The 18220-nt window shown below is 40.9% G+C and overlaps 1 protein-coding gene across 4 annotated transcripts in view; it reads right to left on the bottom strand.

Moving 5' to 3' along the window:
- LOC122539753 (uncharacterized) overlaps nucleotides 1–18220 on the bottom strand; it is a 59535-nt gene that overhangs the window by 8314 nt on the left and 33001 nt on the right. For all 4 annotated transcript variants that reach the window (XM_087977732.1, XM_087977734.1, XM_087977733.1 and 1 more), the window contains 2 exons: nucleotides 3542–3637; nucleotides 2957–3110 (listed from right to left, as the gene is read on the bottom strand). In XM_087977732.1, coding sequence (XP_087833858.1) covers nucleotides 2957–3110; nucleotides 3542–3637 — 250 coding nt within the window. The remainder of the gene's footprint in view (nucleotides 1–2956; nucleotides 3111–3541; nucleotides 3638–18220) is intronic.

Raw genomic sequence — 18220 nt, 5'->3', positions numbered from 1 at the left:
TGAACATATGAACTCAGGAGTTCTTGTGGTTGAGTTCAGTTTTAACAATACCACAAATGGATGATGTTGTCATGAAAGCCCCATTAGGCCCAGCCCTTGTTAGATTCCATAAAAAATGTATCTTTTATGGAATGAAAAGTAATTTATACCTTTCAGATATGTAGATGATACATGAGTTGTATTTGAATTTTCGGCCACACATAGGAATTTCCTTAAATATCTTAATGAACTGTCTTGTGTGCTGAAATTGACATTTGAAATGGAACAGTCAAATAAGTTCCCTTTCCTTGATGTTTGAGTTAAGAAATCAGCCAGGGAGATCTCTACTACTTGTCTACTGCAAACTGGTTAATAGATGATTGGCATTAATCAGAAACCTCATAAATAATGGCCAACTCTTTGTTTATCATGCAAATCGGATGCTGAAATAGTTATCAAAGCCAACCTGTGTGGTAACAGCTATCCTGATCAATTTATTTCCTTCTTGTACAAACTCCTAACACCTCCTAAACTGATTCTGAAAAGCATCTAATCTACGTCAAATTACACTGGAAGGGTAAGATATCTCAAAAGTTTGAGCAATAGGTGCATCGATATGTTTCATGTTGCTACGATGCAGGAGGAACACAAAGTGATAGTTGTCACCCTCAGGATGCTGTCATCAAGCCAAAAAGATGTTCTGTCTATTACACAAATAAGCCATGTGAATATCAATGCCAAACATGACGTCAGAATTGTAGGTCATTCAGTTCAAGGGCTGACAATCATATTAAACAACATAGACCTTCCGCTGTTCACAACAAACAAGATACCGACCATATCCAATCAGCCCACACTTGCAAAACGCGTATTACCATCTCCAATATTAGATGTAATTCTGCAATTGAACATTTAGTGGTTGATCCAGAGAGTGTAAAGAATCACGGTGGCAACGTGCCTGCTTTAAAATGTAAACAAAGTCTGGCAGTTCACGGACAATCATTATTAACTGGTGCAGCCTTCATGGCATCATTTTTACCAATCAGTATTATTCTGCAGTGTAAATATTGGGTTTCCCCTTGACTTGGTGATTCTTTGAATTGTCCTAATGACTGCAAGATGGTAAACTTAGATAAAATGTCTTCTTCTGGCAATACTCGAATTGAAATGCACAGAATTAATCCGGATAAAGATTTAAACATAGAGAAGTCACTGAATAATTTGATCCAGGGTACATGTCTATATCTTCCATGAAAATGAAAACTTTAGGCACTTCCATTCCGTGTAGAAATTTCATTTACCATTTTTATATACTGTATTCCATTGAAAAGTTACACTCACTTGCAGGGAATACTCATCAGACACTTAAATGATGGCTTTCCTGAAACATATTAACTATTTTGATTATCAAATCCTGAAGGCAGTATTTCAAGACAATAATTTCAAAGAAGATTAAGGTCGCTTTGCCTGGTGTCCAGGCCAGGCCAATATTTACCCTCTATCCACCAGTTACATCAGATTATTGCTAGTCATATATTTGTGTTTTGAAGGATCTTGCTCTGTTACTTGGGCCACTGGTTTTCTAATATTACAACAATGATTACACTTCAAAAATACTTTGTTAGCTGTGAAACACTTTGGGATGTCCTGAAGCTGTGAAAGGTGATTTGTAAATGGAAGATTTTTTCTTTATTTCTTCTCCTTGAACAGAAATGCTAATCTAACCATGGTGTTGCTATTAGATTAGATTACTTACAGTGTGGAAACAGGCCCTTCGGTCCAACAAGTCCACAACAACCCTCCAAAGAGCAACCCACCCAGACCCATTCCCCTACAGTTACCCCTTCACCGAACACTACAGTCAATTTAGCATGGCCAATTCACCTAACCTGCACATTTTTGGATTGTGGGAGGAAACCGGAGCACCCAGAGGAAACCCACGCAGACATGGGGAGAATGTGCAAACTCCACACAGACTGAGGCGGGAATTGAACCCGGGTCTCTGGCGCTGTGAGGAAGCAATGCCGCCCTTAAATTTCCTAATTTAAATTTCCTCTATTTCCGAATAAAAATTTCAAGTGAAGGGTCACATTCCATATTACAGAGCATTAACTGTTGAAAAGAGGAGATTAGAGACAAGGAAATATCAAATTGTGAATGCCTTCTCTGAAAACTTCCATCTTTTAAGAACGTCAAAATTATTGTTATTAATCAAGACTTCCATCTCAATTCTTAAATCTCCCACTCCAAAGTTCGGCACTGACCTAGGTATCTATTTTCACACCTATAACTGCTCTTCCTCACACCACCAGCTGCGAAAACCCTCGTACTTTTGTAACCTGTAGATTCAACCATCCCAAAACCTCCTGACTGATCTTCCTTGCTCACCCTTCATAAACTTGTGCTCATTCAAATCTCTGCTTCCCATACCCTTACTCACAGCAAGTCTTGCTCACCCAAGTCTTGTGTGTTTGACAACCTACATGGCTTTTAAAAGTTCTCACTCTTACATTCAGATCCCCCCATAGCTTCATCCCTGACTATCTTTAATCTCTTCCAAGCTAACTCCTCCCTGGGAATACCATATTGCTCGAACCAAAGCCTATGCGTAATCCCTCCACCCCATTCCCGGCTATTTTCAGTTGCGTCTCGAGCTCCCAATGTCCTAAGCTTTGGAGTTCCCTTCTTAAACCTCAATGTCTCTCTATTCTCCTATAAGACGCTCCTTAAAATCTTCCTCTTTAATCAAGCTTGTGGTTCCCACTTCCAAGATCCTTCTTTAAACTTAGAGTCCTTATTTTGTTTGATAATGCTGTGAAGCTTATTGAATGTTTTCTCATGTTAAAAACGTCCTCATGAAAATCATGTTTTTGAAAGACACAAAAAGTTTGAACCAAAACCCAGATCAGACTGAGGTACAAGCAGGAGCATGAGGAAGAACAAAGGGACATGGAGCATGAAATTCGATATCACCTACCACATTCGGAGTATGGGTTGCCAAACAGGAGTCCAGAATGTCCAGAATGGACTTTTGGAACAGTCAAGCTGTAGGGGTTAGGATGCTCCAGCTGAAACGTTCCATTTCGGTGGTTTGAACCCACCCTCAAATTGTCAATCTTCCTATTCAGCTTCTGTGAACGCAAGTCAAATTGTTGTAACCATCTCACAGGAAAAGACCCAAACAACAAAATGTCTGCGCTAAGAATTTATCAGGATCATACTTTTCAAATCTGGATTAATTCATATAAGTAAACTAAGGGAGGCCGTTCTTTCCATCATCCCTGTGCTGGCTTTTAAAAGCAGAGATCCAGTTGGTCCCACTGTCCTGCTCCTGTCCTGTAGTCTTAGAAACCTTCTCCCCAAAGTATCTGATAGCACAACAGCTGCCAAATGCAGTGATGATACATACTGCTTATGTCCTAATAGCTCCTTATACAACTCTGTGTCTAGATTGTTTGACAACATTCCTATGAATCCTTTGGGAAGTTTTACTGTATTAAAATGTCTATATATAAATGCAAGGCCTTGGTGTTAACACAAATACAGCACTGAATCCACACACCTTGATCTCTTCTTGCAAATCAGACACTTCCATGGTGCGAAGGTCCACAAGATGGGTCTTATTATCAAGTTCATGCTCGATTTCTTTAAACCTAATCTAAAAGAAGCAGAGTAACATTCGATTATTTACACAGAAAAGGGCTGCCTGATAAAATACATTAACAAACAATGCACATTTACAAAGGAAAGTCTAATAAGCTTTTAAAAATTAATTTGCAGGATGCTTGGTGTCACTGGCTGGGTCAGCAAGTTTTCCCTATCCCGATCTGTCCTCCAGAAGATGGTGGTTAGTTGCCATTTGGAATCGCTGCTATCCATTTGTTGGAGACACAGAGTTCGAGGTTTTTGACACAGCGACACTGAAGGAATGATTGGGATGAGGGGGGCTTTGGGGAGGAATGTACAGCTGTTGGTGTTCCCATGTATTGCTACCCTTGTCCTTCTAGATGGTGATGTTTGTGGGTTTGGATGGTGCTGTTGAAGGAACTTTGGAGAATTTCTGCAGTACATCTTGTAGATAGTGCGCACTGCTGCTATTGAGCATCAATGGTAGAGGGAATGAATGTTTGTGGATGTGATGCCAATAAGTGGGCTGCTTCATCCTGCTTTGTCAAGTTTCTCAAGTGTTGCAATCGTAACAACTTATTGTTTATCAAGATGAGGAATACCTTGTTCAACCAATGATCACAGATGTGTAGACACTGTGCTCTAGACTTCACAGTTTAACCCTCTCTTCCACTTTGCTTCTCTCTTTCTTCCTATAATTTGCTCTTTAAAGCTCACAGCTTTGAATAAGCTTTCAGTCACCTGTTGTAATGTGTCTTTATATAGTTCAATGCTAAGTTTTTGTCTGATTATGTTGTGAAATATTGTTACATAAATACAAGTTACTATAGAGATATCTCAGTAAAATTTTCAAAAGACCATAATACAAACAAATAACCATAAAACAAAATCAAGTGAAATACAACAAACATCTGAATTAAATATAAACACAAATAATCCTGATTTGGAGGTGCTGATGTTGGATTGGGGTGTACAAAGTTAAAAATCACAACACCAGGTTATAGTCCAACAGGTTTATTTGGAAGCACTAGCTTTCTGTGCGCTGCTCCTTCATCAGGTGGTTGTGGAGTATAAGATTGCAAGATACAGAATTTATAGCAAAAGTTTACAGTGTGATGCAACCAAAATTATATATTGAAAAAGACCTGGATTGTTTGTTAAGTCTCTCATCTTTTAGAATGACCATGTTGGTTTCTGTTCTTTCACATATAAATGCCAGATCTTTTTCTTAAATATACATTCTCAAATGAACTTTAACAATAGGTGCTATGTCTGCCCAGATAATGCAAGTGTTCTCCGACTGGCAGGTAACACTGTCCTGAGTCACGATTCATTTACGAGACTGAGCAAAAGCTACAGCAACGGATGAATGGACACTGCAAAACAATCCACAGACAGGAGTGTCCAATCCCAGTCAGAGACCACTTCAGCGGTCCAGGACATTTGACCTCGGACCTTCGGGTGACCATCCTCCAAGGTGGACTTCAGGACAGGCAACAATGCAAAGTGTCCGAGCAGAGACTGATAGCCAAGTTCAGTACACATGGGGATGGCCTCAACTGGGACCTTTCGGTTCATGTCACACTACAGGTGACCCCGCTGCATTACACATTCTCACATATACACACACTCCTACAGACTTATACCTATTACACTCACACACACTCTCTCACAGACAGACAGACAGACAGACACTCATACTACCCCTCCACATCACCAAGCACATACACACCCACATATATGGTTGTGAGGTGACTTTGTACTTGCACAATTACATTTTATTTTGCTCAAAAACTGCATGAATCCATGTAAGATTCTTTAAATCCCTTTTTGAGAAATAGAATCAGTCTGAACACTAGGGCACAGACAGCCTCACACAGGGCACCTCACACCTTCAATGCATTATCTGGGCCAACATTGTTAAAGTTTACTTGAGAATGTAACTTTAACAAAAGGTCTGGAATTTACATATGAAAGAACTGAAACTAACATGGTCAATCTAAAAGATGAGAGACTTCAGAAACAATCCAGGTCTTTCTTAATATATAATTTTGGTTGCATCACACTGTAAACTTTTGCTATCAATTCTGTGTCTTACAATCTTATACTCCACAACCACCTGATGAAGGATCAGCGCTCTGAAAGCTAGTGCTTCCAAATAAACCTGTTGGACTATAACCTGGTGTTGTGTGATTTTTAACAAATTATCCTCAACTTCAGGAATTCTCTCTGTAACAGCACTGTCGGTGTATCTACACCACATGACTGCAGTGGTTCAGAAGGCAGCTCAGTAACACCACCCCTCCACGGTAATTAGGGCTGGGCATGGATATGATGCAGTGATAGTGTCACTGGAGCAGGAATCCGGAACTCCATGCTAATGTTTTGGTGACACGGGTTTAAATATTACTATTAGAAAGTGAGGACTGCAGGTGCTGGAGATCACAGTCAAGAGTGGGGTGCTGGAAAAGCACAGCAGGTCATGCAGCATCCGAGGAGTAGGAGAATCGATGTTTCAGGAATTCCTGATGAAGGGCTCTTGCCCGAAACATCAATTCTCTTGTTCTTTGGATGCTGCCTGACCTGTGTGCTTTTCCAGCACCCTACTCTTGAATATTATTATGTCAGCTGATGAAATTTGTACTCAAGTGAAAAAAAGTCTGGAATAAAAGGCTGGCCTAATGGTAACCATGTAACTGCTATTGATTGTGGTAAAGATTCATCTGGTACATTGATCCCCTGCAGGGAAGGGAATCTGCCATCCTTACTCATTCGACTCTAGACAGACACAGCTAAATGGTTAACCACAATTGCCCTCTAAGCAATTAGGAATGGGCAATACTGGCTTACTGAGTGGCACTTAGATCCCATGAACAAGAAAAAGTGTTACATTGTGATCTGTTACAACCGGTCAAGCAGAGACAGTAATGTTCAAAAGGGATTTAGATAAATTGTTGAAAAGGAGAAATTTGCAATGCTATGAGGAAACAGCTGATATTGGGGGATGGGATGGGATAGTGAGAGAGAACAGCGGTAAATTAGATAGCTCTTTCATAGGGCAGGCAGAGATACCTCCTTCTGTGCTGTGAGATTATATTTGCCGCTGCAAAAATAAAGAGTCCAAACACACCAACCTGAAAACCAATGTAAATATCTTCATAAACTCAGCAGCGTGTAAGCCACTCACCAGTGCTTTCTCTGCTCTGTCCCCAAGCTTTGACTTTATTTCTGCTAATTCAGTCCCAGGCTGCTGCACAGACACCCCCCCTGAACTGGCTGCTTTTCATAAAGTGAAAAAAAACACAGGTAAGGAAACAGAGACAAGAAAACAGTTTGCAAAGCAGGACTCTACTGTAGTCTTAAACTTTTAGTGACAGCATCTGCTGTTCTCCAAATATACAGTGAAACTAAAACTAATCCAATTCAAATCTGCCACCAATCACTGGAAACATACAGAGGCTAACTCAAATTTGGAAAGGGAGAGATGATAGATAATTCTCTGCATTTAGGCTCCCAGGAGAACTGGTCCAGTTCCAGACGTGCTTCTCCAATACTTTGAAAATTCCAGAATTCCTTTCGTGAAAAAAATTATTTGAAATTCAGGTAATGCACTTGTTTGGAAAGAAGAGGATAGGTCAATGCACCTTAAGACTAAAAAAAATCATTTGAGGACGGCGAGGAGAAAATAGGGAAGAGGGGAGCTGGCAGTCAATTTCAGAGCCTCTGCTGTGCACACATCCTAGTCTTTCAGTAAAACAGTGATCATGTGTTAAGTAAATTTCTCAATGAAATTTCCCTGCAATGTTTGTTGCCGTGCTTTCATTCAAATGTGGAAGCATTTTGTTTTACTAAAGTAAACACTTGGAAATTTAAAACTTTAAATCTTAATCACTGTTTCTTATCCACTGTAAGGATCAAACAGTTCTTTTAAACCTTTGGGACAAAGTCTTCAACTGACCATACGCCATCACTTGCATCTCAGTGTCAGAAAGTTGTGTGTTCCATCCAAGGTGCATAAGTTAGGCTGCTGAAGTGAGGGAGTGCTGCATTTTTGCTGGTTTCTCAAAACAAAACAGCCTAAAGCACTTTCTTTGGACAGCAGCAAATTCGTCCGAATACATTTGCCAATACTTTTCCCTCAGCCAACAGCTTTAAAACAAAAATCAACAAATTTGTTTGAGGGCATGCTGTGCAGAAATTGTTCAATGTTTTTCCTACAATAGAACAGTGTCTATGCTTCAAAACTACTTTATTGCTTGCCAAATGCCTTGGGACGTCCTGAACTTATGAAAAGCACTCTGTAAATATCTTTTTTTTTAAAAAGAATCAGGATCAGTGATGAAACTAGACTTCATCTGCGCTACACTGCCTCTACACAACAGTCCAATTTTGAAAGTAATTTTACAATTTAACTTTGTAGGCAGGACAGAGTTGTAACAGAATCATGTTCAATAGAGTGCAGGGTCCATTTTCTTTTGCACTACTCCAGTACCAGGTTTTTGCCATCAGGGGTACTCAGTGAGCTAAACAAATACTGCAGTGTTAAAAAGAAACAGAAGTCTTTACAGTATTTCAACTTGGTCAATAGTCCAACCACCCATGGTCAGAACTTCACAAATAGATCCAATATTTAAAAAAAACTGGGAATCTTGTTAAATCTAAGCCAAGGAAATTTATGTTTGAGATTACTGTGGAACAGGACTGATTGTGGCAGATATATTACCATATGAGTGTGGAAGGTATTTGAAATAATTAAAAGCTAAGAGAGGTTTGACTTATGCAGTGGTGCAAAGTGGCTGATATTGGATTCCCCACTTGTTCCACCAGCATGTGATGTTTAATTCCTTTGATTGCAATGAAATGGACCATCGGATGCTGTGCTGAACAGATGCTTGATCCAATACCATCTGCTTTGCAGCACTCTTCCTAGACACATTTGGAATTCCAGCTGTTCTGCTTTAATTTCCAGTTCTTTTTCTCCAACTATTCCATTCCTCTACCTGTCTCTGCACTTTCTGTGATCTCAACTATCTCCTTGATTGGAGAGTGGCATTTATTCTTGTCTTCCTGTTGCACAGAGAACAGTTATTGGTTTATAACTTTTACAACTGCAAAGAGTTCTTCTAATGAAAGATATTCACATATTCAAATACACATCACTATAGTCAGGAGGAAGGGCAGGTTTGCTGCTGAATCATTCCATCTGGTTGCAGGACCCAAGATCAAAAATGGTCTTATCACACCTGGTAAGACAGCCACCCAAAAAAGCTTAAAACTGAAATTGTGAGCAAATCATGGTACAACAGCATAAGGCTTTTGCATCAGCTGAACATTTCAATAATTTTATCCCTGTCTTGTCAGCCAAGTGGAGGGAAGCAAACTGAATCATGAACTAATTTGAACACTGAACCAGGAGCAACACTGATGGACTCTGTAAAGACTTTCTAACAGAGCTGCCCTTCCTGCCTAGTTCACTTGCACATATTCCTGACATTAGGAATCCTTAGAACAATATTATATGGAAAGCAAAAGGGTCAGTCAACTTTCAGATTTTCATACAACTAAGAGAAAGCTTTGAATCAAAAGCTTCAGAGTACAATTTAATCAAAACTAACTCACAGTTCATCTTATTAAAAAGCAGTGGTGGGGAGGATAATTATGTTAGCACAAGGAAAAGGAACATTTTGCAGCTTTGACTCTATCCACAAGAAGTTCACTTTTCAAAGCATGATCCTTCCATCCCAATCTGATAATTTGGAAGATAAGTGCTTTTGTACTCATGCCCTTTGCTGCCCTCTGGACTCAGGTATACAAATATGAGGCCCAAACATCTTTGGGACCATCAGACCAGAGACTCTGGGTGGGAGAGAATAGTGCCAGAAGGCTTTGTTCTTCAGACTTCTCACAACAGGAAATTTCTGCTGATGCAAGAATATCTCCTGTGAAGGATAAGCTCCCCTCTAGCAATGCCGATCCCAAGAGTGGAAACAACACCGGCCTTTCCCTCTTCCAAATTGTTACCAAATATATAGATATACATCAGCATTTGTTCATTGAACCTAATGCCAAGCCAGCCTTAGCCCTGTTCCTAATAGATATGGACTCAGTCCACTTATCACCCCTTAAGTCAGTGATGAACATAAAATCAATTGCCTGTTGAGTAATGGAAATCATCACAATGGCACAGGAGAAACTGGTCTATTCTGGCTGTGGCTCAAAAGGGAGGGTAAAGTGGAAATATTTTATGATTATGCCTAATTTTGCCACACCAGATCTCAAAATTACCAACTGATGTCAGGAGCCTGAAATGGAAAGTGTTCCAATTCCTTATGATAAATAACAGATTGAACTTAAGTCAGGAATTTCCATGAATTTGGAGACAATAATACAGTGAACATTCCACAACAGGGTATTGTGCTGAACAATTTATGTCAAGTATATCACCACAGCTTTGTTGTTGAGTTTTTGTTTTACATGTACCAGAAGCATGCGCAGCTTTTGTTTTTAATTAAAATATGGTGCCTTCATCCTATAACTCCCACTTAAACTACTTATTCCCAAGACAGAGAGATCCTACTAACGTACCAATAATGCTTTCAACTTGTCGATCTGCTTGTGCAGCCTCTGGCACTCCTTGTACTTTTGTACATAGCAAGACTTTCCTGTCAGTAGCTTAGCCTTTAAACTTGCAATCTCCTTCTGGAGTGGATGGTCTCCAGTGCTGCCCCCCTCAGTACAACCCTATAATGCATAGTAGACACAAATGGATATATTTCTACAGCTTTAACCAGGGTTTTTATCTAGCTCCTATTCAACATATTGTCATAAGTACACAATGTGACAATAGACACTCCAATGGCTCAGCCAATAGGTACACTGTATTTTGCAGACTCCAGTTAAAAAAGGAACTAGATAGATCCAGCTGATTGAGAGGGTCTGACTCTCTCTGTTGTCTTCAAGAGGGAGATGAACCAGTTCTTGACTGGGGCGGAGACTACATTGGTCATTAAAAATAACACTTGGCCCATGGGATCTCATGGATTAGTTTCAGTCATTGTGGTGTGTGTGTGTGTGTGTGTGTGTATGTGTGTGGTAGAGTTAATCACACTGTGCCAGCAATCATGGTTTAGACCTGGCTATTCTTATCCATCATTTTTTATATGAGCATATCTCTATTGCATTCTGTTCAGCCAAACTTGCAGGACGTCAAACTAGTTAACTTCATTGTGGAAGAAAAATAATATAAAAATAAGTTGTTATTGATCATTATGTAGACATTGCCTGCCTTCATACCCTTGCATTTCAATAGGCTATTGGGTTACAGTCTTAGATCATGCAAGAATGAGGGCTTCTCAAAGCAGCAGATAAAGTTGGGAATATCATCCTAATATGTCTCAGGGCAGTAGGATAGGAAAGAATTCTTGTAACTTATTTTTATACTGTGAATCAGCACTGGAGTTTGAATATAGCCCTATAATATAAAGGTTAAAAACATTCATGTGAAAGAATTGGAAATATTCAAAGGCAACAAGCAAAGAGCAAGAGAACAAGGCGAATTGAAATCTTCTTTCAAACAGCAAGCATCAGCATGGTGTGCAAATGGCTGTTTGCTTCTCGAACAGCACGTGGCAACATGACTCAGAAATACAGGTTACAGGTACAAAGGCAAGGTTCTGTGCTAATTATAATCACATAGGCACCACCATAACATTCTGCATCCAGTTAAGTCACCAGGCAGTCACAAATTGCAAATATTCTTAAACAGGATAAAAAATTCAAACAACATTAATTCAGAAAAAAGTGTCGAAATGACCAAGATAATGGTCAATGATTTCTTTTGTAATTATCCTATTTGAAATCAGTCTTACCAAATTAGAATTCTTAAAAATGATGCCAAAGATACGGAATCGCATACAATGTAATATAAAATAATAACATGTCAAACGAACTCATAACTGTAAAGTTATCTAATGAAATATTATTCCTAAAATGTAATAAAGGCAATTGACCCAACACAAAGCAGATTTTGATATGTTAATGAGAGATTAGGTAATACCCTACAAATAAAGGGAGAAGTTATTACACAGCAAGACAAAGGCCTACTCTGGAGACAATGCTGCTGTGTACAAGATGATTCACACAGAGAGAAAAAAATAATGATTCCATCATATGATTTAAATCAGCACATGGATCATTCAGCAGACATTGTCATCCTGTAAAACCAGCCACGCTTGTTGCTACTTCAGTTATGCAGAAATATATACTGCAAGTGTAATTTGAACTGATGAAGCAGACATCTCTAAATTGTACATTTTTTTATTATTAATAAAAAGCCTGTTAGTTCTAGTTCAGTGATGGCATTATCCACAGTGATGCTGCAATGATTCTCAGCACATGCATTGTCACAAGGTTATAGCAGGACAATTAATTTGCTAAACAGGGTCAGCTGATTGCGGGTGGTTTATATTTCTGGAATGACATGACATCAAGGACCTGATATCAACACAGTGGACCCTTCTCTTCTCACTGCTCCCCTGAGCTTTACTTTCTCATGATAAAACCTCGACTGTCATGCAGACGGAGGGTCTGCTGCACTGCTGGTGATGACATCGTTCAGACAAGACAGTAAACCCAGGTATCATCGCCTTCTCATTTCCAATAAGAGCACAGGAGTTCATAGGATTACAGAATCCCTACACTGTGGAAACAGGCCATCGAGTCCACATCGACCCTCCGAAGAGCATCCCACCCTACCCTATCCCTGTAACCCTGCATTTCTCATGGCTAATTCACGTAACCTCCACATCCCTAGACATGATGGGTAATTTAGCATGGCCATTCCACCTAACCTGCACATCTTTGGACTGTGGGAGAAAACTGGAACACTTTGAGGAAACCCATGCAGACGCTGAGAGAATGTGCAAAATCCACACAGACAGTTGTCCAAGGCTGGATTTGAACCTGCATCTCTAGTGCAGTGAGGCAGCAGTGCTAACCACGGAATCACCATGATGCCTATTATGGAGTTGCGGGAGAAAAAGGAAAGTTGAAACTTTATTGCTGGAACAGCACAGCAGGTCAGGCAGCATCCAGGAACAGGAGATTCGACGTTTCGGGCACAGGCCCTTCTTCAGGAAGGGCACAGGCCCTTCTTTCATTCCTGAAGAAGGGCCTGTGCCCGAAACGTCGAATCTCCTGTTCCCTGGATGCTGCCTGACCTGCTGTGCTGTTCCAGCAATAAAGTTTCAACTTTGATCTCCAGCATCTGCAGACCTCACTTTCTCCTCGGAGAAAAAGGAAAGAAAACATATTCCCAATGTCTTCACCAATATACACCCTGCATTCAAAAGCACCAACAAATTGATTGTTCATTATCATACTGCTGTTTGTGAGAACTTGCAGTACACAAATTGCATAATGTCTTTTCTGTATTACAAAACAATGAGTACATTTCAAATGTATTTAATTGGATGTGTAGTACTGTGGCAGAAGGTGTGGTATATATTAAAGTCTCACTTTTTAAAGATATATTTGTTGACAAGATGTGGACATTGTTAGCTAAACCAGAAGAATGTATTGTCCATCAATAAATGTCCTGGAAGGTGGAGGTGAGCTGCCTTAAAATCAGAATAGTGGAAAGGCCCTTTGACCCATTGAGTCTGCACCAGCAATAGAACCACTCTAAAACCTACACAAGACCCAGTTTCCAGCACTTGGCTCAATGCACTGAATGTTGTGATATTTAGTTTTTGAGGTTGTGAGGTTTCTACTGTCCTCCCAGACAGCGCATTCCAGATTACCATCAAGCTCTGGGTGAAAATATTTTTATTCAAATTCCCTCTAAACCTCCTGCCGTTCACCTTAAAATGATGCTGTTTGTTGTTGATCCTTCACCCAAGGGCAACAGCTGCTTTCTCACCACCCTGCCTATGCCCCTCTTGATCTTGTACATCTCTATCAGTCTCCTCTCAGCCTTCTTTGCTCTAAAGAAAACAACTCAAACATATCCAGCCTTTCTTCATAGCTAAACTGCTATGAAGCCATTCCTGAAGGGCTTATGTCCAAAACATCGACTTTCCTGCTCCTTGGAGGCTGCCTGACCTGCTGTGCTTTTCCAGCACCACACTTTTCGACTGCCTTATCATCTACCCTATTAACTTGCCCTTCTGCACTTAGGGACATGTAGACAAGCATTCGAAGATTGTTCCTCCGAGCTTCCCAGTGTTCTGCCATTCATTGATATTCCCTCGTCTTGTTACCTCACACATCTCAGAGTTAAGTTCTATCTGCCACTGATCTGCCCATGTAACTAATCCCTCGATATCCTACTGACCCAGCACTGATCCCTGTGATATACCATTGGACACAGGTCTCAGTCACACAAAAAGCCTTCTACCACTACCGCGTTGCCTGTCACTAAGCCAATAATTGCCAAGTTAGCCCGGATCTCATGTGCTTTACTTTAAAAAAAAATCAGTATCCCATATCAAGTCTTGTCAAAGGCTGAAATCTATATTATCTACATCGACTGTACTATCCTCATCTACAGAGCTGGTCATGTCCTCAAAAGATTCAATCAAATTTGTTAGGCATTACCTCCTTCTGACTAAACCGTGCCTCTCAAAATGAAAAGTGGGCCCACGTTAGCTATCCTCCCATCCTCTGGCACCTCCCCAGTGTCCAGACATGAATTGAAAATTTGGGTCAGAATCCCTGTATTTTCCTCCTTTGTCTTCCATAGAAGCCTGAGATCCAATTCATTCAGACTTGAGGATCTGTCCACCTTTAAGCCAGACTTTTTGAACCAATGCAGTCCATGTGGTGTCAGTACATCCACAATGCTGTCAGGGAGGGAGTTCCAGGATTGTAACCCAGCAACACTGAAGGAACAGCAATGTAGCTCCAAGTCAGGATGGAGTCATGCTCAGAGGAGAACATGCAAGGTGGTGCCCTTGTTCCTAGAGCTAGTAGCAGTCATGCATTTATAAAGATGATGTGCTGAAGGGAGTAATTATTGAAGGGGGTGGATAAGATGCCAATGAAGTAGGATACTTTGTGCTGGATGCTGTCAACCTTCTTGGTGTTGCTTGAGCTGCACATCCAGATAAGTTGGGAACATTCCATTACACTCCTGAATTATGTCTTGTAGGTGGTGGTAGAGGCTTTGGGGATTCAGGGAATGAGTTGTCCACTGCACAATTCCTAACCTCTGGCCTGCCTTTGGGGCCAAAGCATGCATACAGCTGGTCCAATTCAGTTTGTGGACAAAGATAACCCCCCACCCCACCATATTATTGATAGCAGAGGGAGGTGGGAGGGATATTCAGTAATGGTTGCATCATCAAATTTCAAAGAAAGATGGTTGCATTCTTTCTCATGGGAGATAGTCATTTTATGTCATTTGAGTGACACAGATGTTACAGGCACTTTTCAGCCCGAACCTGGATATTGTCCAAGTCTTGCTTGCAAATGGTCACAGACTTCTTCAGTATCTGAGGAGTCACAAATGGTGCTGAATATTGTGCAGTCAGCGAATATCTCTACTTCTGATTTTATGTAGAAAGACAGTCATTGATGGAGCAGCTGAAAATGATTGGGCTAAGCACATTATCCTGAGGAACTCCTGCAAATATCCTAGAGCGGAGATGATTAACCTCGACAACTATTTTCCTTTATGCAAAGTATGACTCCAACCAGCTGAGTGTTCTCCTTGATTCCTATTGACTCCAGTTCCACTAGGGTTCTCTACGTCCCAATTGGTTTAATGCAGCCTTGATGTGAAGGGCAACCACTTGCACCACCCTCTAGAGTTCAGATCTTTTGTCCATCTTTCGACTAAGACCATAATGAGGTCACAAGATTAGAGGGTCCAATGGAACCCCATCCTGGCATCACTAAGCAGATTACTGTTGAGCAAGTGCTGCTTAATAGTGTTGTTGACCATCACTTTGCCAATGATTGGGACTCATGTGGCAGTGATGGCTGGATTGTAATTCTCCCATCATTTTATGTTTAAGACATACCTGTTCATTTTCCACATTGGCATCTGCCAACCATTGTTATAATTGTAGAAATGCATGGCTTCTCACAAGTAGTGGCAGCAGCAGTAAGGTGGGGGTGGGGGAACAGGAGTGGAACATAGGTTATTGAAAAAGCAGGTATTCCTTTTTTTCCTGTAGTAAGTTTATGTTTGGCAGCTTTAGGCATTGCAAAGAAATCCAATAGGCCTCCTCCCACCAAAAAGAGCAAGTATTTAAAAAGGGGTTTTGTTGCTGGCACAACTCCAAGTCATAGCTGCCTCTGAACAGGGTCCCGGGTTTAAAAGTCAAAACATGGGTAGATCTAAAACCACTTTACAATTGTTAACTTAAATCAAATCCTCCCAGAAACTGCAGTGTTTACAACACAGCAAGAGCCACTTAGCCCCTCTGGTCCATACTGGCTGCTTTAGGATGCATTTGGGCCTCCTCCCATCCATTTCTAACCCTTACAGATTATCCTTTCCCATCCCGTACCTGTCTAGCTTCCCCTTAATATGCCTCTCCACCATCTTCTTCAAATACTCTGAAGATAGTGATTAGTAAAGCCAAAAGGGAATTCAGGAAAAAAAATCTTTTAACCAGTGAGTGGCAAGAGTGTGAAATATGCTACCACAAGGAACAAGTGCAATGAATATCACAGATCCGCTTCGGGGGAAGCTGGACAAATACATGAGGGAGAAACAAGGAGAAAGAAATAGAAGAATAAATGGGTGGGATTAGTTGGAGAGGGGTGAAAAGAGACTCCTGTGGAGTGTAACACAAGTTGATGGACCAACTGGCAGATCATTTGTAAACCTTTCTGAAACAGGGCTACAAGATAGGATCCCAAGACATGCGATCATAAGAAACAGGAGCACAAGTAGGCCATCTGGCCCATCAAGCCTGCTACGCCATTCAATAAGATCGTGGTTGGTCTTTTTGTAGACTCAGTGCCACTTACCCACCCACTCACCATCACTCTAAATTCCTTTATTATTCAAAAATCTATCTTTCTTTGCCCTAAAACATTCAACAGGGTAGCCTCAACTGCTTCACTGAGCAGGGAATTCCACAGATTCACAAAGCTTTCCACAACATGGAAGATCGTTCTTCTTTCCAATCACTGAATTTAGAAATTTTTACCAATTCTATCAAAAGATCACCAACAGATCAAGGCAGCTGTGAAGCACAAAGCCACGCAATACAAACAAAAACAAAGAGAACTTGTTTTTCCCTAATGAGAAGAAAGCAAACCAGCCTTTAATTTAGCAAACCGGGAAGAACAAAGTGGGAAGAAAATTGAAGTCAACAGATGTGGCTAAGATAGAAGGCTTGGAGATAAATGCTTTATATTCATACAGCTCTTTCTAATTAATAACATTTCCATGTCAATAGTCACTTTATGGAGTCAGAATCCTGTCCACTTAATAGACCTCCTACTTAGGATTTGATCATGAAATGATCCAGCACAGAAGGAGCTATTTGCCTGTTCTGCTGGTGTTGACCAACAATTACAAATTTGGAATAAAAATGAGATTGGTTGTTGGTGAGCTCACAGGATCTCCTAGAGCAATCAAAAGGAAAGTTACACAAACACAACTTACTCCTTCCATTCGAAGATGGAATGAATTTAATCTTGTTGTGGTTCTGTTCGCCGAGCTGGGAATTTGTGTTGCAGACGTTTCGTCCCCTGTCTAGGTGACATCCTCATTGCTTGGGAGCCTCCTGTGAAGCGCTTCTGTGATCTTTCCTCCGGCATTTGTAGTGATTTGAATCTGCCGCTTCCGGTTGTCAGTTCCAGCTGTCCGCTGCAGTGGTCGGTATATTGGGTCCAGGTCATGTGCTCATTGATTGAATCTGTGGATGAGTGCCATGCCTCTAGGAATACCCTGGCTGTTCTCTGTTTGGCTAGTCCTATAATAGTAGTGTTGTCCCAGTCGAATTCATGTTGCTTGTCATCTGCGTGTGTGGCTACTAAGGATAGCTGGTCGTGTCGTTTCATGGCTAGTTGGTGTTGATGGATGCGGATCGTTAGCTGTCTTTCTGTTTGGCCTATGTAATGTTTTGTGCAGTCCTTGCATGGGATTTTGTACACTACAATGGTTTTGCTCATGCTGGGTATTGGGTCCTTCGTTCTGGTGAGTTGTTGTTTGAGAGTGGCTGTTGGTTTGTGTTGTTATGAGTCCTAGTAGTCGCAGTAGTCTGGCTGTCTGTTCGGAAATGCTCTTGATGTATGGTAGTGTGGCTAGTCCTTTGGGTTGCGGCATGTCTCCATTTCCGTTGTCTTTCCCTTAGGCATCTGTTGGTGAAATTGCGTGGGTATCAGTTTTTGGCGAATACATTGTATAAGTGTTCTTCTTCCTCTTTTTGCAGTTCTGGTGTACTGCAGTGTGTTGTGGCCCTTTTGAATAGTGTCTTGATGCAACTTCTTTTGTGTGTGTTGGGGTGGTTGCTTTCGTAGTTCAGGACTTGGTCTGTGTGTGTGGCTTTCCTGTATACCTTTGTGGTGAATTCTCCGTTCGGTGTTCTCTGTACCATCACGCATGGGAGTTGGTTGTCCTTTTCTTCCTCTCTAGTGAATCGGATTCCTGTGA

The sequence above is a fragment of the Chiloscyllium plagiosum genome, unplaced genomic scaffold (genome assembly GCF_037043375.1).
Source record: "Chiloscyllium plagiosum isolate Xiang-an unplaced genomic scaffold, Cpla_swu_hap1 HiC_scaffold_32, whole genome shotgun sequence".
In the NCBI taxonomy this organism is placed as follows: Eukaryota; Metazoa; Chordata; class Chondrichthyes; order Orectolobiformes; family Hemiscylliidae; genus Chiloscyllium; species Chiloscyllium plagiosum.
This window is presented reverse-complemented; position numbering and strand designations above follow the sequence as displayed.